Consider the following 24,052-nt stretch of genomic DNA (forward strand, 5'->3'; position numbering starts at 1 on the left):
AGGAGTGGGAGGGGCAGGCTTAGCTAGTTTGCCATCCGTGGTCTCCTGTGAGAGGGGCCCTGCAGCACCTGGAGGGAGGCAGGCCCGTTGGGGGGATGGATCCACGGAAGCACAGCGTTGGGCGTTTGTGTGGTGCAAGCAAGTTCGGTGATGGAAACTGGTTCCCTTTGGAATTTTGGCCGGGAGATGGGAGAAGGAGATGGTGTTTGCCAGCGCCTTTGTTCCCCAGCTGAGCTCTGTCTTCTGGGGCTCAACAACTCTCCCTCCCATTGTCCTCTCGCCCTCCCCACTCTCTGAGAGCAGAGCTGTTGACTTTTAAAATTCCACATGTTAAGTCCTGCTGGCTGTCAGAACTCATGCAGTCTGGCCCCTCTGCTTTTGCAAGCCAGACTTCAGGGGCTCTGCCTTGCCGGGGGCGGGGGGGGGGGGTTGCCCCTCCACTGCCCCAGCTCACTCCTGCCAGTCCATGTAGTGCGCACTGCCTCTCCACCCATCCTACCCTCTTCCGTGGGCCTCTTGTCTAGCTTGGCTCCGTAGAATCCATTCTGCTAGTCTTCTGGTGATTTTCTGGGTTATTTAGGCAGATGTGGGTGGAATCTAAGCGATCAGCAGGATGAGGTGAGCTCAGCGTCCTCCTACACCGCCACCTTTGACAATTATTTTAAAACCTTAAAAAAAAAAAAAAAAAACCTCAATTCAGGAAACATTAATAGTCACTGTACTGTCTGCCACCTCTACATCCAGCCATACCCCAAGCCCTGTGAATCTAATCATGTAATAAAAGTCTTCTGTCCTCGCTCTGTCTGTCTCAAAAATAAACAAACATTAAAAAAAGAAAAATTTAAAAAAAAAATTTTTTTTCAACGTTTATTTATTTTTGGGACAGAGAGAGACAGAGCATGAATGGGGGAGGGGCAGAGAGAGAGGGAGACACAGAATCGGAAACAGGCTCCAGGCTCTGAGCCATCAGCCCAGAGCCTGACGCGGGGCTCGAACTCATGGACTGCGAGATCGTGACCTGGCTGAAGTCGGACACTTAACCAACTGCGCCACCCAGGCGCCCCTAGAGAAATTTTTTTAAATGGGGTGCCTGGGTGGCACTCCATTCGGTTAAGCATCCGACTTCAGCTCAGGTTATGATCTCGCAATTCGTGAGTTCGAGCCCCACATCAGGCTCTGTGCTGACAGCTCAGAGCCTGGAGCCTGCTTTGGATTCTGTGTCTCCCTCTCCCTCTCTGCTCCCCCCCCGCTCATGTTCTGTCTGTCTCAAAAATAAATAAACATTAAAAAATATATATTAAAAAAAAAAAGTCTTCTGTCCTCAGTAATACTGATCCTCCTCAGCAAAAAACATTCTCATCATATTCTCTGGTAAGATGAAGACCAGGCTACTTGAATTCTACTGACAGGTTTGTATGTCCCCAGGATTATGGTAGATCTCATCTAAGCTAATTTTAAAAAAGGTAAGGTCATTGACCATGAGAAGTTCAAAGTCCATTTGGAATGACAAAATAAGATTTAAATTTAATAAAAATTCTACAGGCATAACAAAATAATTTTTCCAAAGACAAATATATATCTCAGTTTTGGGAAAGCAAGAAATAAGTTGAGATGAGAAAATATAACTTTCTAAAAAAAATCAAGCAAATTGCATTTTCTGAACAGGTATAGTTGTTTGGACTCCAAAACTCACACTCTTTCTTCTTCACTATATTATTTCTTTAACTACAGGAAAGCAAAGGTCTCACTGATTCCCTCTGGTGACATTGTAAGTGATCCCAAGATGTAAACTGAAGAAAACCTTAATATCAGTTTTACTTACCAAAGGGGGCCTCCCCAAATCAAATCATACAAGCAAAGACATTAAGAAATTATGCCACATTGTTTTAGTGAAAATGAATACCTATTTCCTATTTTTTTGATACAAACTTTTTGGAAATCAATATAATACATGCATATTGTAAATCCTAACTCCATGTCTGTGACAAGGAATCTGTCATAGGAATTCACCACAAAAGAAAATTGGCTTGCTAAAAAAATTTCCAAAAGTATGTACACCATGAAAAATGGTATTAAGGGCTTGGTAATTACAACACAACTACATGCACTTTCACTTACTAACTTTGCTACATCAGCTAGTTTTTGCTATGTAAAGAAAATAAAATAAAATACAAACAAAAAACCACTCAAACGCAGGGGCTTCAAATCCACAAATATTTATTTAGCTCACAATTTGGTGGGCTGACAATTCGGACTGTACCCAAGTGATTTGTTCCTGGGGTCACTGCTCAGCTCACCAATGCATGAGATAGGTGGGGTGATAGATGTTCAAGATGGCCTCAGCTGGGATGGCTCATCTCTCTTCTATGTGGTCCTTCATCTTTCAGCTGGCTTGTCCAGATTTTCATCACAGCTGAGCATCCTTTAAGAAAGAAAGCCTAAGTATGCAGGTCTCTTGAGGCCTAGGGTCACAACTGACACAGTCACATGTGCTAGATTTTACAGGCAAAATCAACCTCCCCAAATTTCAGGGGTAGAGAAATAGATTCCATCTCTTAACTGAAGAACATGCAATATCCTATTGTACCAGTTGTGAAGATCGGGAGGGATAGAGAATCATGACCATTTTAGCAATCTTCAGTACTACATTTGGTTTCTGCTCCTCTTAGACTCATTCTGTTAAAAAATGAAGATGCTCAGCATTTACTTCATATAGCGACTTGGAATATTTGTAAGTATATCTTCCATATTTGGCCCTGGCCAAAAGTGATATATTTTAAACTCTATTTCTATAAATAATTCAATCATGATATTCTTTATCTTCTTTAGTGTAGCTCCCATTAGACTGAGTTTTATGTGACTAAGGATCAATCTATCTTGTTTTCTTCTAATGTATAGTCATTGCTTTTGCACTGAGTAGGTGTGAATGAATAAAGGAATTAATCCTTTATTAAACCAAAAACTAAGAAAGGACCTATCTCAATTAATTTCTATCTCCCATAACCTCTAGGTTTTTGCACATACATATTTAAGTCCTCTAAAAATAATTGTTAACTACATTTTTGTACGAAGTGCAGAAGGAGGACTTACTTATAGGTTAAGAATGCTGAAAAATATGTATACTTTCTTTATCCCACAGGATTTTTTATTTTTTTTTTTTTTATTTTTTTTTTTTTAAATTTTTTTTTTTTTTCAATGTTTATTTATTTTTGGGACAGAGAGAGACAGAGCATGAACGGGGGAGGGGCAGAGAGAGAGGGAGACACAGAATCGGAAACAGGCTCCAGGCTCTGAGCCATCAGCCCAGAGCCTGACGCGGGGCTCGAACTCACGGACCGCGAGATCGTGACCTGGCTGAAGTCGGACGCTTAACCGACTGCGCCACCCAGGCGCCCCATATCCCACAGGATTTTTTAATGTGTTCAGGCTGCATATTTAAAAATATGTGTAGCCATCCCGGTGACATTTGAAACTTAACTAGCTGTCTGGAAATGTGTGCAACAGGCTGTAAACACTGGCATCACCACCTTGCAGGGTAGAGGGGAAAAAAAAAAGATAAATATGACCTTATGTCTTTAAATACAACATATTATAGTGATTCTGCAATAACACCCCTACCCCAACGCCACAGTTAGTTGTAAACCGTGCTGCAACTCTGGTCTCAGTTCAATATCATTATTTCATCAGCCGTTTTATTTATGATAGTCATGTTTTTACCTCCTGTTATAAAAATATGAAGGTTAATGCCCCTAAAGAACCTTTAATAATGGATCTATTAGAGTTTAATACAATCTGTTAGCTTTAAATAAAAAAGCCTAGTTTCTTTATGCTACATTGTGGGTTCCAATACCATAGAATTCAGAGGAATTCAATATTCTCTCTCTTAGGCTACAAATACTCACTTCAATCAATAATATTATGGGATGATTAGCCAAAGATGACATATGCTGTGTAGAATATAAATTGGTTATTGCTCTTAAGGCTAATAAGCTGAGAAGGAAGTAGGCTTGGTGTGATAGCAAGGAAGGAACTGTTGGTGACATAAGGCCTTAAGTGTTAGATGGCTTGTGAAACTCTAAAAAGCCTAATTCCTGTTCAAGCCAGACCAAATGGTAAACAAAACCAAGTCTAGGCCATCTTAAAAACATCTCCATTTCTGGGGCACCTGGGTGGCTCAGTCGGTTAAGCGTCTGACTTCGACTCAGGTCATGATCTCACAGTTTGTAAGTTCAAGCCCCGCATCAGGCTCTGTGCTGTCACCTTTGTGCCTGGAGCCCACTTCGAGTTCTGTGTCTCTCCTTCTCTCTCTCTGCCTCACCCCTGCCCAACTGTCTCTCTCTCTGTCTCATAAATAAACATTAAAAAAAATTTTGTTATGAAAAAAATCTCCATTTCTGTCATTCCAGTGATTGCAGAGTGACCAATGTACCCTAAGAGAGTCTCTTCCTTCAACAAAAATCTAATAAGTACCTTTTGTAAGATACACACTATTCTAGGCATTGTATACAACATGGCAAAAAACTATCCTAATATTGCAGTGAAATTCAGAAAAGATTTGTAGATTAAGATATATACTGAAATATGTTACCTTCATGGGTATTGAACAAAGAACTTGGAGCCATTATGAAATAATTTAGAAAATGCCAATTAGCAATTTTGGGAGGAAGGAGGTTGTAGTATATAAAGTCAGATGACATTATTTCTAAGTAAAAGCAGTCGTAGACAATACTGACCTTTGGATCCAATCTTATATAAAATGAAGTAGTGCCCCATTATCAACTATTAAAGACAGACTACAATTGACTAATATCAAACCTAATAATAAAGTTTCAGTATACAATGGACCCTTGAACAATATAGGCTTGAATTGCAGGGGTCCACTTATACTTGGATTTTTTACAGTACTATTAATGTATTTCACTTCCTCATGATTTTTTATTATTTTTTAAAATGTTTATTTATTTTTTGAGAGAAGTAGGGAGAGAGGGAGAGAGAAAGACCAAGAAAGCACGCAGGGAAGGGGAAGAGAGAAAAGGGGACAGAGGTTTCAAAGCAGACTCTGTGCTGTCAGTGCAGAGACTGATCCGGGGCTCAAACTGATGAACCCTGAGATCAAGACCTGAGCTGAAGTCAAACGTTTAACCTACGAAGCCACCCAGGTACCCTCCTTCCTTATAATTTTCTTAATAACATTTTCTTTTCTCTAGCTTACTTTATTTAAGAACACAGTATATAATGCATATAAATACAAAATATGTTAATTGTTTATATTATTGGTAAGGTTTCCAGTCAACAGGTTATTAGTAGATAAGTTTTTAGGGAATCAGAAGTTATCTATGGCTTTTCAACTGCAAAGAGTTGGCACCACTAACACCAGTGTTGTTCAAGGTTCAACTGTAATTAAGTTATGATAGGAAAATGATATCTTTGCACTTCATTGTACTTTGATTTTTCAAATGTTGCTAAATACTCTTTTGGTCTACCTTGTTAATCGCTCTCAATTTTTATACTTCACCTTTTCTTTAACTGATAAATAACATTTCAATAAAAATCCTTAAAACAACAAATAGGAGGCAAATATTGTTCACATACAACATGTTCAGTGACACTGAAAGTATTATTGAGAACCAAATAACTTGGCTGAGAACCCAATGGCCAATAGCAGCCAAAAGAATGAACTATTATGCTGATATGCAATACGAAAATAGACTTTGGAATGTGAATGTTTTTACCTTAATAGGAAAAAAAAAAAGTACTGGTATATGAATAAGACTTAAATGTCTAATTCTAAAAACTGAAATCTAACATCAGAAAGAACTGCCATAAGTCTTACCCATTCATTCTTACAAGTCTTATTTTTTTAAGCATGGAGATAATTCAATGGCTCCAGTGAATACAATGTTTTATATATTTTCCATGAAAAAAAAAAAGTTATTCCCCCTATTACTGAAATAGGTCTTAGTTCTGATTTTTTGTGTATGCCTAATTACATTTTTAATGGTAGATTCTTTCCATGGATCTCCAAATTTGAGCAATAGGATAGAATGCAGCAACACACAAATGAGAGGCAAATAAGACAACTGCAAATGAAATAAAGGGTATGAGCAAAGTCAATGGTCAACAACTAGAAACCTATGTTAACATCAAAATGAGATAAAGCAGTCATTAAAAGCATGGCTTTAGAGTGAGAAAGATCTTTGATTTGAATCTTGTCTCTATTGACTGAATGACTTGGGAAAGTCACTTCACTAAAGTTCAATTTCCTTATCTACAAAATGGGGATAATATTCATAATGTTGTGAGAATTAAAAGAGGTAGTGTACATAAATCACTTCAGTGTCTTTCACATAGTTAAGGTCAATCAACAAATTATTACAAATTTTTTGTATGTACTTGACATTCTTTCCAGGGGATACTGTGGCTCTTAAGCTATAAAACTTACATAGAACTCAATATATTTTAATGGTTATTATCATTATCAGGTGAGGTAACAGAAGTCAGGTTAAGGAGTCAAAATCAAGATGAAGTATAAGAGATATATAAAGATTATGAACTAGAGCCAAATTCAGAAAGTAACTAAGTAAACAAAGCAACAAGGACAAAGTTTCAAAGGAGAAATGAGAAGTGATACAGCTATAGTGCTAGAATGAAGCCGATTTAAAAGAGCTAGGTACACTTAAAAGCATCAACTAGATGTATTGAGTGTTCCCTGTATGAAAAGCACTATTTTGGGCCATATACATTAAAAAAAAATATATTACAAAACAGGCTTCTGGCCCTCATCAATTGTTGTAGCAGTGAGAAGAATAAGACCTGTAAATATGAACTCAGTTATCTAATGCCGCATTAACAGGTTACTTCAAACGTTTTAGTAGCTTAAAATAACCTATTTTGATCACAGATTTTCAACATGAGCATGGCTAGCAGGGACAGCCTATGTCTATACACTTTTGGATGGACTACTTAAAAGCATGGGGATGGTTCATTTACTCAGACATCTGGTGCCCAGGCAGAGAAGACCCAAAAGATTGGGGCTCCTCAGGCATCTTACTCTCTCTCTATATGGTCTTTCCACATGGTCCCTCCAGCATGGAGGTTTAGCAGCAACAAGACTTCATAAATGGCAGCTCAGGGCAGCAAAGGTACATGTCATGAAAGAGGAAAAAAGAGAGCACCAGCTGGAAAATATATCACATTTTATGATATGGTCTTGGAATTCATGCAGTGTCACTTCTACCTCATTCTGTTTATTAGACCTAAGTCATCAAGGCTCACCCATACCAAGAAAAGAGCAATTAGACCCCACTGTTTGTGGAAAGGGAGTCAAACTACAAACATATCCTTTGGCCTCAAAGTATTTATAATCTTTCTGCATGTAAAATACACTCCCCCCCTTCCCAAAACAACCCAATCTCTGCAAAAGTCTCACCTATTACAGCACCAGGCATAGGTTCAAAATCCAGAATCTCATCCAAGTGTGTATGAGACTCTTCAGATGCTATATATCAAGCACAGCTCCTCAAGTGTAGCTATCCTCAATTTGAAGATATGGTGAACTACAGAGACAAATTATATGCCCTCTACATACCAACATATAATGGTGTAAAGGCATAAGAATCATTATAGGCTTTTCCATTGAAAAGGGGTGAAAGAGAGGCAAACTAGAGTTATCAGTCAATAAGAATTCTGAAATCCAGTTAGGCATGTACTGATGGTTTCTTGACACAGGCCTGCTGCCTGGGAATGCAGCACAGCATGTCTATATATCTTAACTCTACCCTTTGAGCTCATGGTTTAACCCCTTTGTCATCTTTTCCATAAAGAACTTCGTATGTTTGCAGCTCAGTAGTTTCATCAGTCGGCTTCCTGAAAGTAGTATGTCAGAAGTCCAAAGGTCTCTTTTTATGTTTTACTGTCTCTGTCCCTTTCAGTCCAAGCTGGCAGTGTTTCTGCAAGTACACTTCTCTTAAAACTTTGTAGATCTCTTATGAATATTACTAGGGTTTACCCCATCAGACAAAAGCTATACCCACAAAACTCATCAAGATAAGGCATTCTCTATCTTTGGCTTGCTGTCCTTGATACTCTTGAAAGCCCTATTGTTGAATAGAGACAATGTGGAGCTCATGTCCTTTAAGATCCTTAAAGATATTTATCTGAGATACCACCTCGAATCTGAGGTCTTTGCAAAGAGTTTTAGAACAACACCTTAGACATCACCTTTATTCCCTATTTTCCTGACATTGTCCTTCAATTGACCTTGTTCAAAAGCCTTTTCATAATTTTAATATTGTTTGCCATCTGAATAAACTGGAATGAGAAAGTTTTATTTTTGATTCCAGCAACTCCAAGCTTCATTATATATGAAAGTATTTCTTTTACTTAACACTCTCATCTTGCATTTTACTACAGACAGCTAGAAGCCACTTCAATAATTTGAAATCTCCTTAATTTTGTAGTTCTATTTTCTTGTTAGTTCTATTTTCTGCATTACTACAGATCGTAATGTTGCTTAACTTTTTGTCACTACATAATAAATGTCCTCATTCTTCCAACTTTTGATACCATTATCCTCAATTTCCTTTCAGTTCTCACTCAGTGGCCACCTTGAGGACCCCCAGGTTACCACTAATAGTCTCTTCAAGGGCTACTATACTTTAATTTTCTCAAGGTCCTTGCAGCTTTATCCTGCCATTCCATCCCAAAGCCACGTTTTAGGTTTTTGTTGTGGCAGCACCTCACTTCCAGGTACTAAAATATGTCCAACTGTCTACTATTGGGTAACAAGCCCCAAAACTCAGTGGCTTAAAACAGCAACATCTATCTTGCTCATGAAGCAGTCTATACAAAAGGTTGATATAAGAAATTAAAAATAAATGGATATAAATATTCATTGATTGTAAAGCTCAAGATTGTTAAGATGCTAATCCCCAAATCACTATCTACAGATTCAACACAATTCCTATCAAATCTAACTAGATTTTTTTGGAGAAATTGACAGGCTGAGACCAAATCTTATATGTAAATGCATATAAAGCTGAAATAATTATTTTTAAAAACAGGTAGTAACACTGATTTCAAAACCTGCTTATTATGAAGCTACATTAATCAAGACAATGTGTGCTTCACATAAGAAGAGATACATCAATAGAACATAATAAAGAGTTCAAAACCACACATAGTCAAATTATTTTTGACAAAGGCATAAAGTTAATTCATTGGGTGCAAGAATTGTCTTTTCAACAAATGCTGCTGGAGCAATTAGATATCTATGTTAAAAAAATTTTTTTTTACCTTATATGGTACAAAATAAATAAAAGCTGGAAATAAATCATAGACCTAAATGTAAGAACTAAATATACAAAACGTCTAGAAGGAAACACAGAGGAGAACTGTAACATCATTAATTTTTCTGAAAAGATAAATTAGTTTGTTTTTATCAAATTTAGAACTTTTGCTCTTCAAAGACACCATTAAAAAACTGAAAAAATTACTATGGTCTGGTAAAAGTCAAGTTTGCTATAACAACCATTAAGGGAAGGCAAATTTGGGAAACAATTTGAGTACAATGTAATTTACAAAGTAAATTTCACAGATTGATGTGCAATTGCATCCACAAGAAACCCTATGTGAATGGACAAAACTGCACCCATTTGAACTGAGTCACATAGGTATACACAGAATGAATACACACATATTCAAAAACCCACCACTTACCCTGATTCAGTGTATTATCTTTTATGTTTTGCCATTCTTTCACATTTGTGAAAACTATATATATAATGAATATGTGTGTGTGTGTATTCAACAAATCAAAAAAATCTGAGTGTCTTGACTCAAAAATGCTGAGCAGTGCACATAAAAGGAATGTTTTAAGTATTAAAGAAGCTTGAAACAAAGCATTTTTAAAGAAATGAGAGTGGTATCTCCTCAGTAATAGGCATAAAGGAATATATATTGCAGACCATCAGCTATAACACTGAAAAAATAAAAGAAATTCCTAGGTCTTTGAGCAAGTGCTGCAGTCAGTAAGAAGGCAGCCTAAAGAAATAGAAGCAATGAAAAAATTACTGAGCATATGGGTTGAAGACCAAACAATTAAAAAAAATGAAAAACTTTCCGACAAAGAAAAAGCACTATCTACATACAGAAGCCTTAAGTATTAATCACCAAATCCTGCAGAAATGGTTTCTTAATGCTAGTATTGGCTAGTTTGGTGGTTTCAAACAGTGCTGGAGCTGTAGGGAAAGAAACACAAGTCTAAAATGATAGCTTTTTTCTGTCAGGATTTGGAAGGTGTAATTACACTGCATTTTGTCTTCCATTAGTGCTACTAAAACGTCGAACAGTGCAGCTGTCCTTCTCGGAAGGTAGTCTTTTTCTCTCCAGCTGCTTTCAAGATCTTCTGTCAGGCTCTGCCATTTTATTATACTGGTCTAGAAATGGATTTCAAATGATTTTTCCTACTTGGAAATTCTTGGACTTCCTGAATTTGTGAATTAGTATGCCTGATCAATTTTGAAAACTTCTCAGGCATTATCACTTTAATTTATGCCTCTTTCCCATTCTCTCTCCTCCACTGTTGATACTTCAATCAAGTATATGTTGGAACTTATATTCTATCTTCCTCATTGTTTCACTCATTTTCTTTTTTTTTTTTGTGCATTTTGGACAATTTATTCTGATGTATTTCACTTCAAAAATTCTCTCTTCACTTGTGTCTAATATACTGCTAGATGTACTTACTGAATTTTCAGCAGGTGGCAGAAATGGAAAACTGGAACTAGAGAACTGTAAAACTAGAAAAAGTATCAATGTCAGAATTTGAATCACATCTACAGAGAAAATTCGTTCATCAATTCATCATGGTCCCTAACTGTCAATATGGATTCTCCTAGAAGCAAACTAGAAGGCAAAACTCAAAGCAACATTTAAGTGCATGTAGTCTTGGGCAGCATTGGGGGGGGGGGGGGGGGATGGGGACTGTGATTTTAAGAAAAACTTGTAGGGAAGTAGGAAAATGAGACAAGAAAGAAAGAAAGCTAATACAGGGTTTACTACCAAGCAAGCTACCTTTGTAGGCAACTTAACCCTCTGAGGAACTCTGTAAGGATAGTGTTTCTCCAACATTGGAGTGCATAAATATCATCCATTTAAGCATATATTCTTGATCCCCAGCCCCCAGAGAATCTGTTTCAGTAGTTTGGGGGTAGGTTCTAAGAATCTGCACCTCTAACTCCTGCACAATAGTAATGTTAATGTTACAGGTCTGTGTGTCAAACTTTGGTGCAGAAAATGTTTCTGAGGGAGTTATCCTGCCCAAGAGGACAGTGAACTGGAGTATTTACCCACCAACTCCCATCAGTCATTGTTTTAAAAGACTTCTCTCAAACACCCTGGTACTTCCTGTCTGCCTGCACATGGTCAACACAGATGTCTGCAGCCAAGAGAAACCTCTCAGGAAATAAGTCACAGGTGCTGTCAGTTGGAAATCAGGTTGGCGTGTATTTAAATGGAAAGTGCCAAGGAAGCGTGAGCAGAGCAATGACAGCATTTGCTACACTGCTGTATGTGGTGTCATGGGGAAAATAAACATTAACCAAGAAATTATACAAATAAATTAAAATTATGGTAAGTGCTAAAAAGAAAATTACATGAGACTATCCCTAAAGATAGCCTCATATTATTACAGATGGCAAATTACTAGAGTAGTTAATGCTGGCCAAAATCACTGTTTTATAAATTTGTTAAGCGCCAACTCCAGATCAGTATCATATACATCAGCCGTAACTGACTGTACATACCTTATTTGCAGTCACTGTGATTGGTAGCTTACAATACAAATGTGTGCATAATCATTGAGCTTTCCATTTTGTTTCATTTGGATAAGCCTTAGTTAAGATTTACTCGTTTTATAAATCTTAAGTTGTGAATATGGAAAGAAAGCTGCTTACTTCTGTTGTTTTTTCCATTAAATGGCTTCACCAAAGGAAAACCTAAATCATATTGGATTTTAAGAAGTATGCTACAATCTATTCTACTATGTAAGATGTGTCTTTTTGATTCCGTAAATCCATATTCACTTTCCTTTCCAAATATATGCATCATCTTAAAGCACCTAAAGAATTAGCAACTGCAATGTTAGGGAACAGTCCACAAAACTACCCTTTCTTTAGGGGTTTCAAGAGCACCCTCAAATTTGATAACTTGCTTTACAAGGACTCAGTTCATTGAAAGATGTTATAGTCACGATTATAGTTTATTACAGGAAAAGAATACAGATTAAAATCAGCCTAGGGAAGAAACACACAGGACAGACTCTAGGAAAGTAATAAATGAAGAGCTTCTAGTAGACCTCTTCTGTGGAGTCATAGACTTTCCTGATATCACTGTCTGATAACATATACAGTACTGCCAACCAGGAAAGTTCACCCAAACCCTAGGGTCCAGAGTCTTTACTGGGGCTACATCAGAGTGGCATGCTGACCTCAGTTTCTAAAACCTTAAGAAGTTGAGCTGAGACTGCTTGATTTAAGGTCTCATTCTAAATCATGCTGTTACTATCTAGCTTGGTCCAAGGTCCCCAGGCTAACAAAGACATTTCTATTAGGCATGCAGGACACACCAAGGGTATAGAGATTACATCCCCAAAGCCAAGAACAAAGGGAAGACCTTCTTTTGGGCAAGTTTACATTTTTTACTACACTGTACCTTACCCTCTTCTATGTGTGGTGACTGCACTAAAAAGCCCTGACATTCCTTTTTACCTTACTGAGCTGAACTGCCACATTATGATATTGACAAAAATGTAACTACATGTAGATTTTTGTAATTAAGGTACTTTCAATACTGCTAGACTTTGATTAGCATAGTACTTGGGAAAAATTCATTTATTTGATACTTGAAACCAAGCTAAGATTCACAGCTCAATCTTATTCTAGTATCACAGGTAGAAGGTCTTCTTTTTCTATATTGGTCTTCATTGCTGGGTCATATTTTGCAAAATACTGCTCAGGATAACCAATCCATGACAGAATACTTTGTTTAAAATCACAATGAAAATCTGGCTTTTGAAATACTATCAGTATACATCAGATCATTATATTCCCCTTCCAGAAGATGATTACTGTACCTTAAGAAAATTACTCAGGAGCTCTTTGAGCTTCCCGAGCCTGCAAAAATAACTTCCTAAAACTAGCTAAAAACTGAAGACTGCTACCTTTTAAAAATCAGTGTTTAAACACTGTTAGTGTTTCTAAATCATTATGCTTTAGATCACTCCTACTGCACAAAATACTGATTTGATATGTGTGCATGTAACAATGGAATATCTTATCATCCTTTTCTCTAGAGGCACAGAAACTCCTAACTACATTTTTGGTTCAGTTACATATCATAATGTCCTGTGCTGTATAATTTGTAATACATCCATACAAATGGTTGATTTCAGAGTATAAACATTTAAAATCTTGACAAAAAAAAAATAAATGTTATATTGGGAACAAAGACTGTATTTTATAAATGAGAAATTCTGATATAATATTTTTGAAAAGAATCTTAGCAATATTAAAATTAGTAAACATATATTACTTTTTCTAATGTTGAAGATTTCTTTTAGAAAAGCATTGACATATTTTTATAGCTTAAAGAGAAAAACATTCTCCTTTGAATACAAGCACCAACAAAAACCATTATCCAAACAAAACAGAAAATATATTTTGTCTAAAAATGCCAGAATTTTTAAATTAGGGCATAATATTTAATGTAAGTAGTTAGAAAATATATTTCATCTAAAAATGAATGCCAGAATTTTAATGAGGGTATAATATTTAATATAAGTAGCTAACAGTGCTTGCTTCAGCAGCACATATACTACAATTGAAACAACACAGAGAAAACTAGCAAAGCCCTATATAAGGATGATACGCAAATTTGTAATACGAGCAGCTAACAAAATTCTTATGGGACTACAAAACATATTTGACACTGTTTAGCATTATTTTCTGTCTTAAAATCTTAGAACATTTTTGCTAACAGACGCAACTGCACTAAATTTTAAAATAAAGAAAACACAGCAGGAGGCAATTAAACATACTTTATCCATAAATAGATCATAATAATCACCATGAGAATTATAGACAGTAAATTTACATACGTATTTTTCCAAAAACTTGAAGATATAATATGTGTATCTTGAAGATTAGCTACATGTGTTTAAAGAAATATCTATGTAAAATTAATGTATACATTAAAATTAAAATGTTTTAAAACAAGCCATAAATACTTTTACCTTGTGCTTGGCTACATATTCTCATTCCTTATTACGTTAATGAAATTCTGAACATTAAGTAAAATGCTAAGACTCAGGCTGAAATTTTAGAATATCAGTCGTTCTTAAGGATTTCCTGCCCTCCAGTGGTATCTGCCTCAATATTTTCACTGCACCTTTCAACATTACAAAGACATATTGCTTCTACATTTACATTATGAAATTATATCACACTGTATGGCAGCATCTAATTTTTTTTCCATTACAGGTTCACTGTCTGTCTGGACCCACGCATCACATCTTGCAACCTGTAGAATGCAGTTATTACTGGTTATATTCTGCGAATTGTGTGCTGAATTACACTGAGACTGTGGAAACTGATCTGTATTATCTTTCATTGAGAGGTGGTGAAGATTCTCATTTTGTTCATGAATTTTGGCATTGTTTTTAATAATCCCATCACATGGAGGTTTTGGCATCCTTTCTGGATAAAAATTACTAGTTATTTGTTTGGTTCTGATGGCTCTCCTATTTGATTCTTCAACGTGCTGCAATATTTTATCTTCTTCTTCAGATAGCTAAAAGAAATTCAGTAATTTTGCTGTAAATTTTTGCTTAAATTTCTAAAAATCATTCAATCACTTCAAAGCATTCTAAAATTCACACTATAGAAAATTTAAAATATAGAAAATATTGGCAGGCTGCAATTCAAAGCTGGCACACCAACAAATAGTCTTCAAACATTAATCCACTGCTTCCAGAGATTCCTCAAAAAATTAAAACTAGAACTACCATATGATTCAGTAGTGCTACTACTGGGCATTTAATCAAAGAATACAAAAACACTAATTCAAAAAGATATGTGCAGCCCTATGTTTATTGCAGCATTATTTACAATAGCAAAATTATGGAAGCAGCCCAATCGAAGTGTCCATCAGTAGGATCAACAGATAAAGAAGATGTGGTATATATATACAATGGAATACTATTCCACCAGGAAAAAGAACAAAACCTTGCCATTTGCAACAACATGGAGGGACCCAGAGACTATAATGCTAAGTGAAATAAATCAGAGAAAGATAAATGCCGTATGATTTCACTCATAAGTGGAATTTAAGAAACAAAAAAATTGAACAAAGAAAAAGGAGACAAGCCAAAAACAAATGCTTAACTATAGAGAACTGATGGTTATCAGACGGGAAGTGGGTGGGGGGGGTGATGGGTGAAATAGGTGAAGGGGAATAAGAGTACACTTATCATGATGAGCATTTAGTACTGTATAGAATTGTTGAATCTCTATTATACACCTGAAACTAACATAAGACTACATGCTAATTATACTGGTATTAAAACTTAAAAAAATAATAACCTACTGCTTCCCAGGAGGTTATGGACTTTTACAATAGCAAGAACAATAATAATCCTTGTATTAAAAATGCAGAAGAGCTAAGAAAGGAAAAGGGAATTTTGTCTGTTCTCAATCCTCATAATAGGCTACATCATCCCCCTACCATTTCACACAAAGAATTGATAAATAAATAATTCACTCATTGACTCATTAAGTTCAAAAATATCTAGATTGTATCTTTTATGGGTCCAGCTCATGAAAAGTATAATTTAAGGAGAGTATCAGCTAATGGAAAATCAAATAAAATAGACAAAAGAAGTTAAATAAGTATCTTAACTGTTATCTAAAAAAGTCAAATTTTAAGAACTTTTAATAGGTGTAGATTTCAATTTGCTAGTTCGAATGTTTCAACTTCATGAAAAATTTTATCTTTTTTTTTTTTTTTGAGAGAGAGCATGCATGCAAGCAAGGGAAGGGAAGAGAGAGAGGGAAGCAGAGGATCTGAAGCAGGCTCTGTGATGACATCATCGAGCCCAATGCAGGTGAGCTCATGATCTGAGCCGAGGTCGGGTGCTAAACCGACTGAGCTACCCAAGCACCCGTTGTTTTTGTTTTGTTTTGTTTTAGAGAAATTTATATTTTAATTACTGAACTAACGAAAATATTTTTTACTAAAATTCCAATATAAAAGTAATGACTGTTCTACGTTTAAAAAAAAAAAAAAAAAGCAAAGTTAACATAAAAACCCTGAAATAAGGTGTAGGCTGCAGTAGATTGGCACTAAAATAGAAAAAGTAAGCCCAAGAAATAACATTGACACTGGCTGGGCACAAATTTGAAAAAACAAGCTCAATACATTTATTCAAGAAAATAAATATCCATTTAGCTTCTACAATGTGAGTGAAGTAGACATGGTTGCTGCCCTCTTAAAGCATACATTCTCACGGGTGGAAATAATACTAATCAAATAATCATGCATATGAATATCTAATTATAAATCAAGAAAAGCCTTATGAAGAACAAGTATGAAGCACTCTGAAAGCAAAACTGAGAGACTAGTTTAGATTGAGGAGCCAACGAGGGGCTTTCAGAAGAAGTGACATATTTGAACTGAGACTTAAAGGATGAATAAGAGTAAGACAAAGGAAATAGGATCTACAAATGCCCTGAAACAGAAAAGAGACTGATAAGCTAAGAAAACAAAAAGTCAAAAAGTCAGTACATGTGAAGTGTGGTGTAAAAGGGAGAACATTAGAAGTTGGAGATGTAGCCAGAGGCCAGATTACACATGGCCTGTAGCCACCCTAAGAAGGTTAGATTCTAAAGTAAAACCTAAATCCACTGAATACTTAAACACAGAAATAACACGATTCAACTTAGGTTTTCAAAAGATCATGATGACTGCTAACAGAAGAAAGTGGGACAAGAGTATAAGTAGAGAGATCTCGCAGGAGACCATCACAATAGTGCAAGAACAATATACTGGTACCTGAGGCTAGCATACTGACAGCAAAAGTTGAGAGAAGTAGATAAATATACAATTTATTTTGGAGATAGAACTGAGTGGATGAAGTGATGGAAACAATGTGGTTAAAAAAAATGATGAGCCAGAAAGAAATGGCAAAGTTAACTAAGTTTCTGGCGTGAGCAACTGAGTGGATAAAAAAGGTATCTACTAATATGGGAATTATCAATAAAACTGATCTGGGGCAAAGACCTGTGGGTGTTCAGTTTAAGAGAAAGAAGAAAAGGAGGGGTGCCTGGGTGGCTCAGGTGTTTGAACATCTGACTCTTGATTTCGACTCATGTCACGATCCCAGGGCTGCGGGATTGAGCCTTGCATCAGGCTCCACACTAAGTGTGGAGCCTGCTTGAGACAGGCTCGCTCTCTCTCTCTCTCTCTCTCTCTTTCACGCTCTATCTCTCTCTTTTGCTCTCTCTCTCTTCCACTCTCTCTCTCTCCCGCTCTCTCTCTCTTTCGCTCCCTCTCTGCCCTTCTCCCCTTCTTGCTTGCACGCTCTCTCTCAAATAAAAATATAAATGTTTCAAAAATAAAGGGAGATGTTAGTTAAATATCCAAGAAGCTATATCAAATAGGAAACTGGACATCTCAATAAGCATCTGGGCTAAAATGACAAAGATGAAAACTGTCATGAGACAAATATTATATGTTGATGGAATACAGAACATCATCTAACATTTAGAGTACAGGTTTAGAGAAGAAAAGTGTCCTGTAGCAAAGCCTAAACTTACATTTATATAGGGAGAAGGGTGGAAAAGAAGTCATCAAAGGCTAAAGTAGAATTTATTTTTTTTTTAACATTTATTTTTGAGACAGACAGAGACAGACCATGAACGAGGGAGGGTCAGAGAGAGGGAGACACAGAATCTGAAACAGGCTCGAGGCTCTGAGCTGTCAGCACAGAGCCCGACGCGGGGTTCGAACTCACAGACTACGAGATCACGACCTGAGGCGAAGTCGGACGCTTAACCGACTGAGCCACCCAGGCGCCCCATAAAGTAGAATTCAAAGAGATATGAAGGAAACCCAAGATAAGTGTATTATCACAAAAGCAAAGAGAAAGAACATGTTTCAAAACAAGAAAATAACTTCTACTAATATTATTAGTTCTCATAAAATGAAAACTTAAAAATGCCCATTAAAATTGGCAAGATAGAGGCCACAGGTGTCCATCCTTAGAAAGAGCCATTTGGACAGTGAGGCAGACGCTACAAAAAAAAAAAAAAAAAAAGCGCAGATTAAATGAACATGGAAGAATTAATGAAGGAGAACTCCATTTAAACTGTGATTTGTGAGAAATGCAGCATTCCCACTGAGGACATAACATGAGGACATAACACTCCATTTATTCAGATTACATTCTTCAACATTTTATAGTTTTCTTCATCTAAGCCTTCAGACTTTTTCTACGTATTCTTAGTTGTTTTAGGTTTTTAATTATTGTAAGCGGGTTCTTTTAAAAAGCATTTCAAAAGAAATCCAACTTTATCCTTGATAAGAGTGGCTTTGGTAAATAATAATGAACACATCATTTTTATAAATGAATGAATGATATTTACATTTCAATTTTACATTTCTGTTTATATTTTTCTTACACTTGAAGTGTTTAATATTTTTTTCAAATTTTCATTATTTATTGACAATTTTTAGAATGTAAAGGTAACCTATGAAAAATATAAGTAATTCTAAATTAGCAGAGCATAAATTAATAAGCCAAAAAAAAAAATGTAACTTACCATTTCTGAACTAGAACTGAAGCAACTATCTGTTGGCCTTGGAGAATAACTGGTAGATTGACTACTCTGTGAAGAATCAAGATCTGAAAATAAAGATTTAATTCATGAAGAATGGTATTTATATATACAAAGTATATACATAGGCAAAACTCTTTGCCGGTAAAATACATTTAAGTTAACATTCTACAGAGAGCTATAAAGTGTGTAAAAACTAGCTAAAATTTTGTATACTTGGGCAGCTTGCATTTCTGACAGTATTATGGATTTTATACTTAAAACATTTGTATCTATAAGTAAAATAAGAGTATATACATAAGGAAAGAAAGGATAATAAAGAATATTGGGTTGTTTTTTCCCAATATATGAACCATTTATTATAAACAAATAATTTTAAAAATTTTTTAACATTTATTCATTATTGAGAGACAGAGACAGAGCATGAGCATGGAAGGGGCAGAGAGAGGGGGAGATACAGAATCTGAAGCAGGCTCCAGGCTCTGAGCTGTCAGCACAGAGCCCGAGCAGGGCTCAAACTCACAAACCACGAAACCATGACCTGAGCTGAAGTCAGACACTTAACCAACTAAGCCATCCAGGTACCCCATATAAACAAATAATTTGAAGTGTCAACTGCAAGAAAGAGGAATAAGTCAAGTTTATTAAATCCCAACATGCAGATATGCGCTAATCCAGTAAATGAAGATTAATTGTACAATCAAAACTGTATGAAAAAAATCAATTCAAAGCATCCAGTATAATATTCTTTCATTATCTGGTTCATTATCTGGAACCAGATAACTGCAACCAGACAACTGCAACTTGATTGCAAGTACAGTTTAAAAGTGCACCTAAGAGGCAGGTCATAACTCCCTACAATGCATAAATACTTTAAGTCAACAGTAGCTTGAACAATTCCTGTCCCTTTGTCTATGAAAATGGGTTTCCTCTCAAGAAAAGCCCAAGGAAGGGTGCGAGGGCAGCTCAGTCAGTTAAGTACCCAACTCTTGGTATTCAGCTCAGGTCATGATCTCATGGTTCATGAGTTCTAGCCTCATGTCAGGCTCTCTACTTCTATGAGTAGGGAGATAAAGTAACCAAAGTCAACAACAAGAGGGAGTAAGTAACACTCTCCAAAAAACACCTCCTGAAGGGCCAGGCCCTGGACATGTATGACCCCTCTTTAATATAGCAGTTCTCGCAGGTACAAGGCACACAATGAGCTTTTACAACACATAAGGGACAGAAAACTAGCCAAAATGATGAAACAGAAGAATTCTCCTCAAAAGAAATTCCAGGAAGAAATGACAGCTAAAGAATTGCTCCAAACAGATATAAACAATATAACTGAACAAGAATTTAGAATAACAGTCTAAGATTAATTGCTGGGCTTGAAAAAAGCATAGAAGACAGCAGAGAATCTATTTCTGCAGACATTAAGGAACTAAAAAATAGTAATGGTGAATTTTAAAAATGCTATAAATGAGGTGAAAAATAAACTGGAGGCAGTGACAGTGAGAATTGAAGAGGCAAAGGGGGGGAATAGGTGAAATAGAAGATAAAATTATGGAAAAAGAGGAAGCTGAGAAAGACATAAAAAAAACTTCTGGATCATGACAGGAAAATTACAGAAGTGATTAAGGAAATGGAATAATATCCATATCATAGGAGTTCCAGAAGAAGAAAAAGAGAGAGAAAGGGGCCAAAGGTGTACTTGAGCAAATCATAGCTGAGAATTCCTCAACCTGGGGAAGGAAACAGGCATTGAAATACAAGAGGCACAGAGAACCCCTTCAGACGTAACTTGAATCAATCTTCTGCACAACATACCATAGTGAAACTGGCAAAATAGTAGCAGACCTATCTACTGAAACTTGGCAGGCCGGAAAGGAATGGCAGGGAATCTTCAATGTGATGAACAGAAAAAATATGCAGCCAAGAACCCTTTACCCAGCAAGTCTGTCATCCAGAATAGAAGGAGATACAAACGTTTTCCCAAACAAACAAAAACTGAAGGAATTCATCCACTAAACCAGCCCTACAAGAGATCCTAAGGGGGACTCAGTGAGTGGAATGCTACAAAGATCACAAAGGACCAGAGACACCACTACAAGCATGAAACCTACAGATAACACAGTGACTCTAAACGCGTATCTTTCAATAATAACACTTAATATAAATGGACTAAATGTTCCAATCAAAAGACAGAGTATCAAAATGGATAAAAAAACAAAACAAAAAAACAACAAAAAAACAAGACCCATCTATTTTCTGTCTATAAGAGACCAATTTTAGACCTGAGGACACCTTCAAATTGAAATTGAGGGGATGGAGAACCAGCTATCATGCTACTGGAAGTCAAAAGAAAGTTGGAGTAGCCATACTTATATCAGACAAACTAGATTTTAAACTAAAGGCTGTAACAAGAGATGAAGAAGGGCATTATATAATAATTACAAGTCAATCCATCAAGAAGGGCTAACAATAAATGTTTATGCACCAAATTTGGAAGCACCCAAATATATACAACAGTTAATCACAAACATATTATTGTAAGCAATCTTATTGGTAAGAATGTGGTAATTGCAGGGGACCTTAATACTCCACTTACAACAATAGACAGATCATCTAGATGGAAAATCAATAAACAATGGCCCTGAATGATACACTGGATCAGATGGACTTGACAGATATATTTACAACTTTTCATCCTAAAGCAGCAGAATGCATATTCTTCTCGAGTGTACATGGAACATTCTCCAAGATAGATCACATACTGGGTCACAAAACAGCTCTCAATAAGATCATACCATGGACACTTTCAGATCACAATGCTATGAAACTTGACATCAACCATAGGAAAAAGTTTGAAAAACCTTCAAATGCATGGAGGTTAAAGAACATCCTACGAAAAAAAGAATGTGTCAACAAGACAATTAAAGAAGAAACTAAAAAATACATGGAACACATGAAAATTAAAACATAACAATCCAAACCCCTTTGGGATGCAGCAAAGGCACTCTTAAGAGGAAAATATACTGCAATCCAGGCCTAGCTCAAGAAACAAGAAAAATCCCAAATACAAAATCTAACAGCACACCTAAAGGAAATAGAAGCAGAACAACAAAGAAACCCCAAGGCCAGTAGAAGAGAAATAATAAAGATCAGAACAGAAATAAACAATAGAGAATCCAAAAAACAATAGAACAGATCAATGAAACTAAGAGTTGGTTTTTTGAAAACAAACAAAATTGAAAACAAACCCCTAGCCAGACTTCTCAAAAAGAAAAGAGGACCCAATTAGAAAAAAAATCATGAAGGAAAATTGATTTATCACAATCAATCCCTCAGAAATATAAGCAATTATCAGAGAATACTATGGAAAATTATATGCCAGCCAACAGGACAACCTGGAAGAAATGGACAAATTCCTAGATACCCACAAACTACCAAAACTCAAACAGGAAGAAATAGAAAATTTGAACAGATCCATAACTAGTAAAGAAATTGAATCAGTTGTCAAAAATCTCCCACTGAGAACAAACTGAGGGCTGATGAGGGGTGGGAGGGAGGGGAGTGTGGGTGATGGGTATTGAAGAGGGCATCTTTTGGGATGAGCACTGGGTGTTGTATGGAAACCAATTTGACAATAAATTTCATATATTAAAAAAAAATCTCCCACCACATAAGAGTCCTGGACCAGATGGCTTCCTTGGGGAATTCTACCAGACATTTAAAGCAGAGATAATACCTATCCTCCTCAAGCTGTTCCAAAAAATAGAAATGGAAGGAAAACTTCCAGACTTATTCTATGAAGCCAGCATTACCTTGATTCCCAAACCAGTTAGTGACCCCACAGAAAAGGAGAACTAAAGGCCAATATCCCTGATGAACATGGATGCAAAAATTCTCAACAAGATAGCAAATCAAATTCAACAGCATATAAAAAGAATTATTCACCATGATCAAGTGGGATTAATTCCTGGGCTGCAGGGATGGTTCAACATTCGCAAATCAATCAATGTGATACATCACATTAATAAAAGAAACAATAAGAACCATATGATCCCATCAATCGATGAAGAAAAAGCATTTGACAAAATTCAGCATCCTTTTTTAATAAAAACCCTCGAGAAAGTTGGGATAGAAGGAACATACTTAAACATCATAAAAGCCATTTATGAAAAGCCCACAGCTAATATCACCCTCAATGGGAGAAACAACTGAGAGCTTTCCCCCTGAGATCAGGAACATGACAGGGATGTCCACTCTCACCACTTGTTTAACATAGTGTTGGAAGTCCTAGCATCAGCAATCGGACAACAAAATGAAATAAAAGACATCAAAATTGGCAAAGAAGTCAAACTTTCACTTTTGCAGACATGATACTCTACATGGAAGACCCGAAAGACTCCACCAAAAGACTCCTAGAGCTGATAACATGAATTCAGCAGAGTCACAGGGTACAAATTCAATGTACAGAAATCGGCTGCATTTTTATACATCAATAATGAAGCAACAGAAAGACAAATAAAGAAACTGATCCCGTTCACAATTTCACCAAGAACCATAAAATACCTAGGAATAAACATAACCAAAGATGTAAAAGATCTATATGCTGAAAACTATAGAAAGCTTATGAAGGAAATTGAAGAAGACACAAAGAAATGGAAAAACATGCCATGCTCATGGGTTGTTAAAATGTCAATGTACCCAAAGCAATCTACACACTCAATGCAATCCCAACCAAAATAGCACCAGCATTCTTCTCAAAGCTAGAACAAGCATTCCTAAAATTTGTATGGAACCACAAAAGACCCCAAATAGCCAAAGTAATTTTGAAGAAGAAAACCAAAGCAGGCAGCATCACAATCCCAGACTTTAGCCTCTACTACAAAGCTGTAATCATCAAGACAGCATGGTATTGGCACAAAAACAGACACATAGACCAATGGAATAGAATAGAAACCCCAGAACTAGACCCACAAACGTATGGCCAACTCATCTTTGACAAAGCAGGAAAGAGTATCCAATGGAAAAAAAGATAGTCTCTTTAGCAAATGATACTGGGAGAACTGGACAGCAACATGAAGAACAAAACTAGACCACTTTCTTACACCATACACAAAAATAAATTCAAAATGGATGGAAGACCTAAATGTGAGACATGAAACCACCAA

The 24,052-nt window shown here is 36.3% G+C and overlaps 1 protein-coding gene and 1 pseudogene across 2 annotated transcripts in view; one reads left to right on the top strand and one right to left on the bottom strand.

The window, feature by feature from the left end:
* Window positions 1-3,403: 3,403 nt before the first annotated feature.
* Window positions 3,404-24,052, bottom strand: part of REDIC1 (regulator of DNA class I crossover intermediates 1) — a 108,626-nt gene continuing 87,977 nt past the window's right edge. Inside the window, exons 12-14 of one of the 2 annotated variants that reach the window (XM_086713665.1) lie at window positions 18,876-18,958; window positions 10,747-10,799; window positions 3,404-7,556 (exon numbers count right to left, since the gene is read on the bottom strand). In XM_086713665.1, coding sequence (XP_086569791.1) covers window positions 7,520-7,556; window positions 10,747-10,799; window positions 18,876-18,958 — 173 coding nt within the window. In that variant the 3' untranslated portion in view covers window positions 3,404-7,519. Of the gene's footprint in view, window positions 7,557-10,746; window positions 10,800-12,240; window positions 14,848-18,875; window positions 18,959-24,052 lie in introns of those variants that run through there. The other variant, XM_025930579.2, reaches the window with a different exon arrangement.
* On the top strand, window positions 13,849-13,961 carry LOC112868026 (U6 spliceosomal RNA; annotated as a pseudogene).

The sequence above is a fragment of the Puma concolor genome, chromosome B4, assembly GCF_028749965.1.
Source record: "Puma concolor isolate L17-30 chromosome B4, mPumCon1.1.hap2, whole genome shotgun sequence".
Classification (NCBI taxonomy): Eukaryota; Metazoa; Chordata; class Mammalia; order Carnivora; family Felidae; genus Puma; species Puma concolor.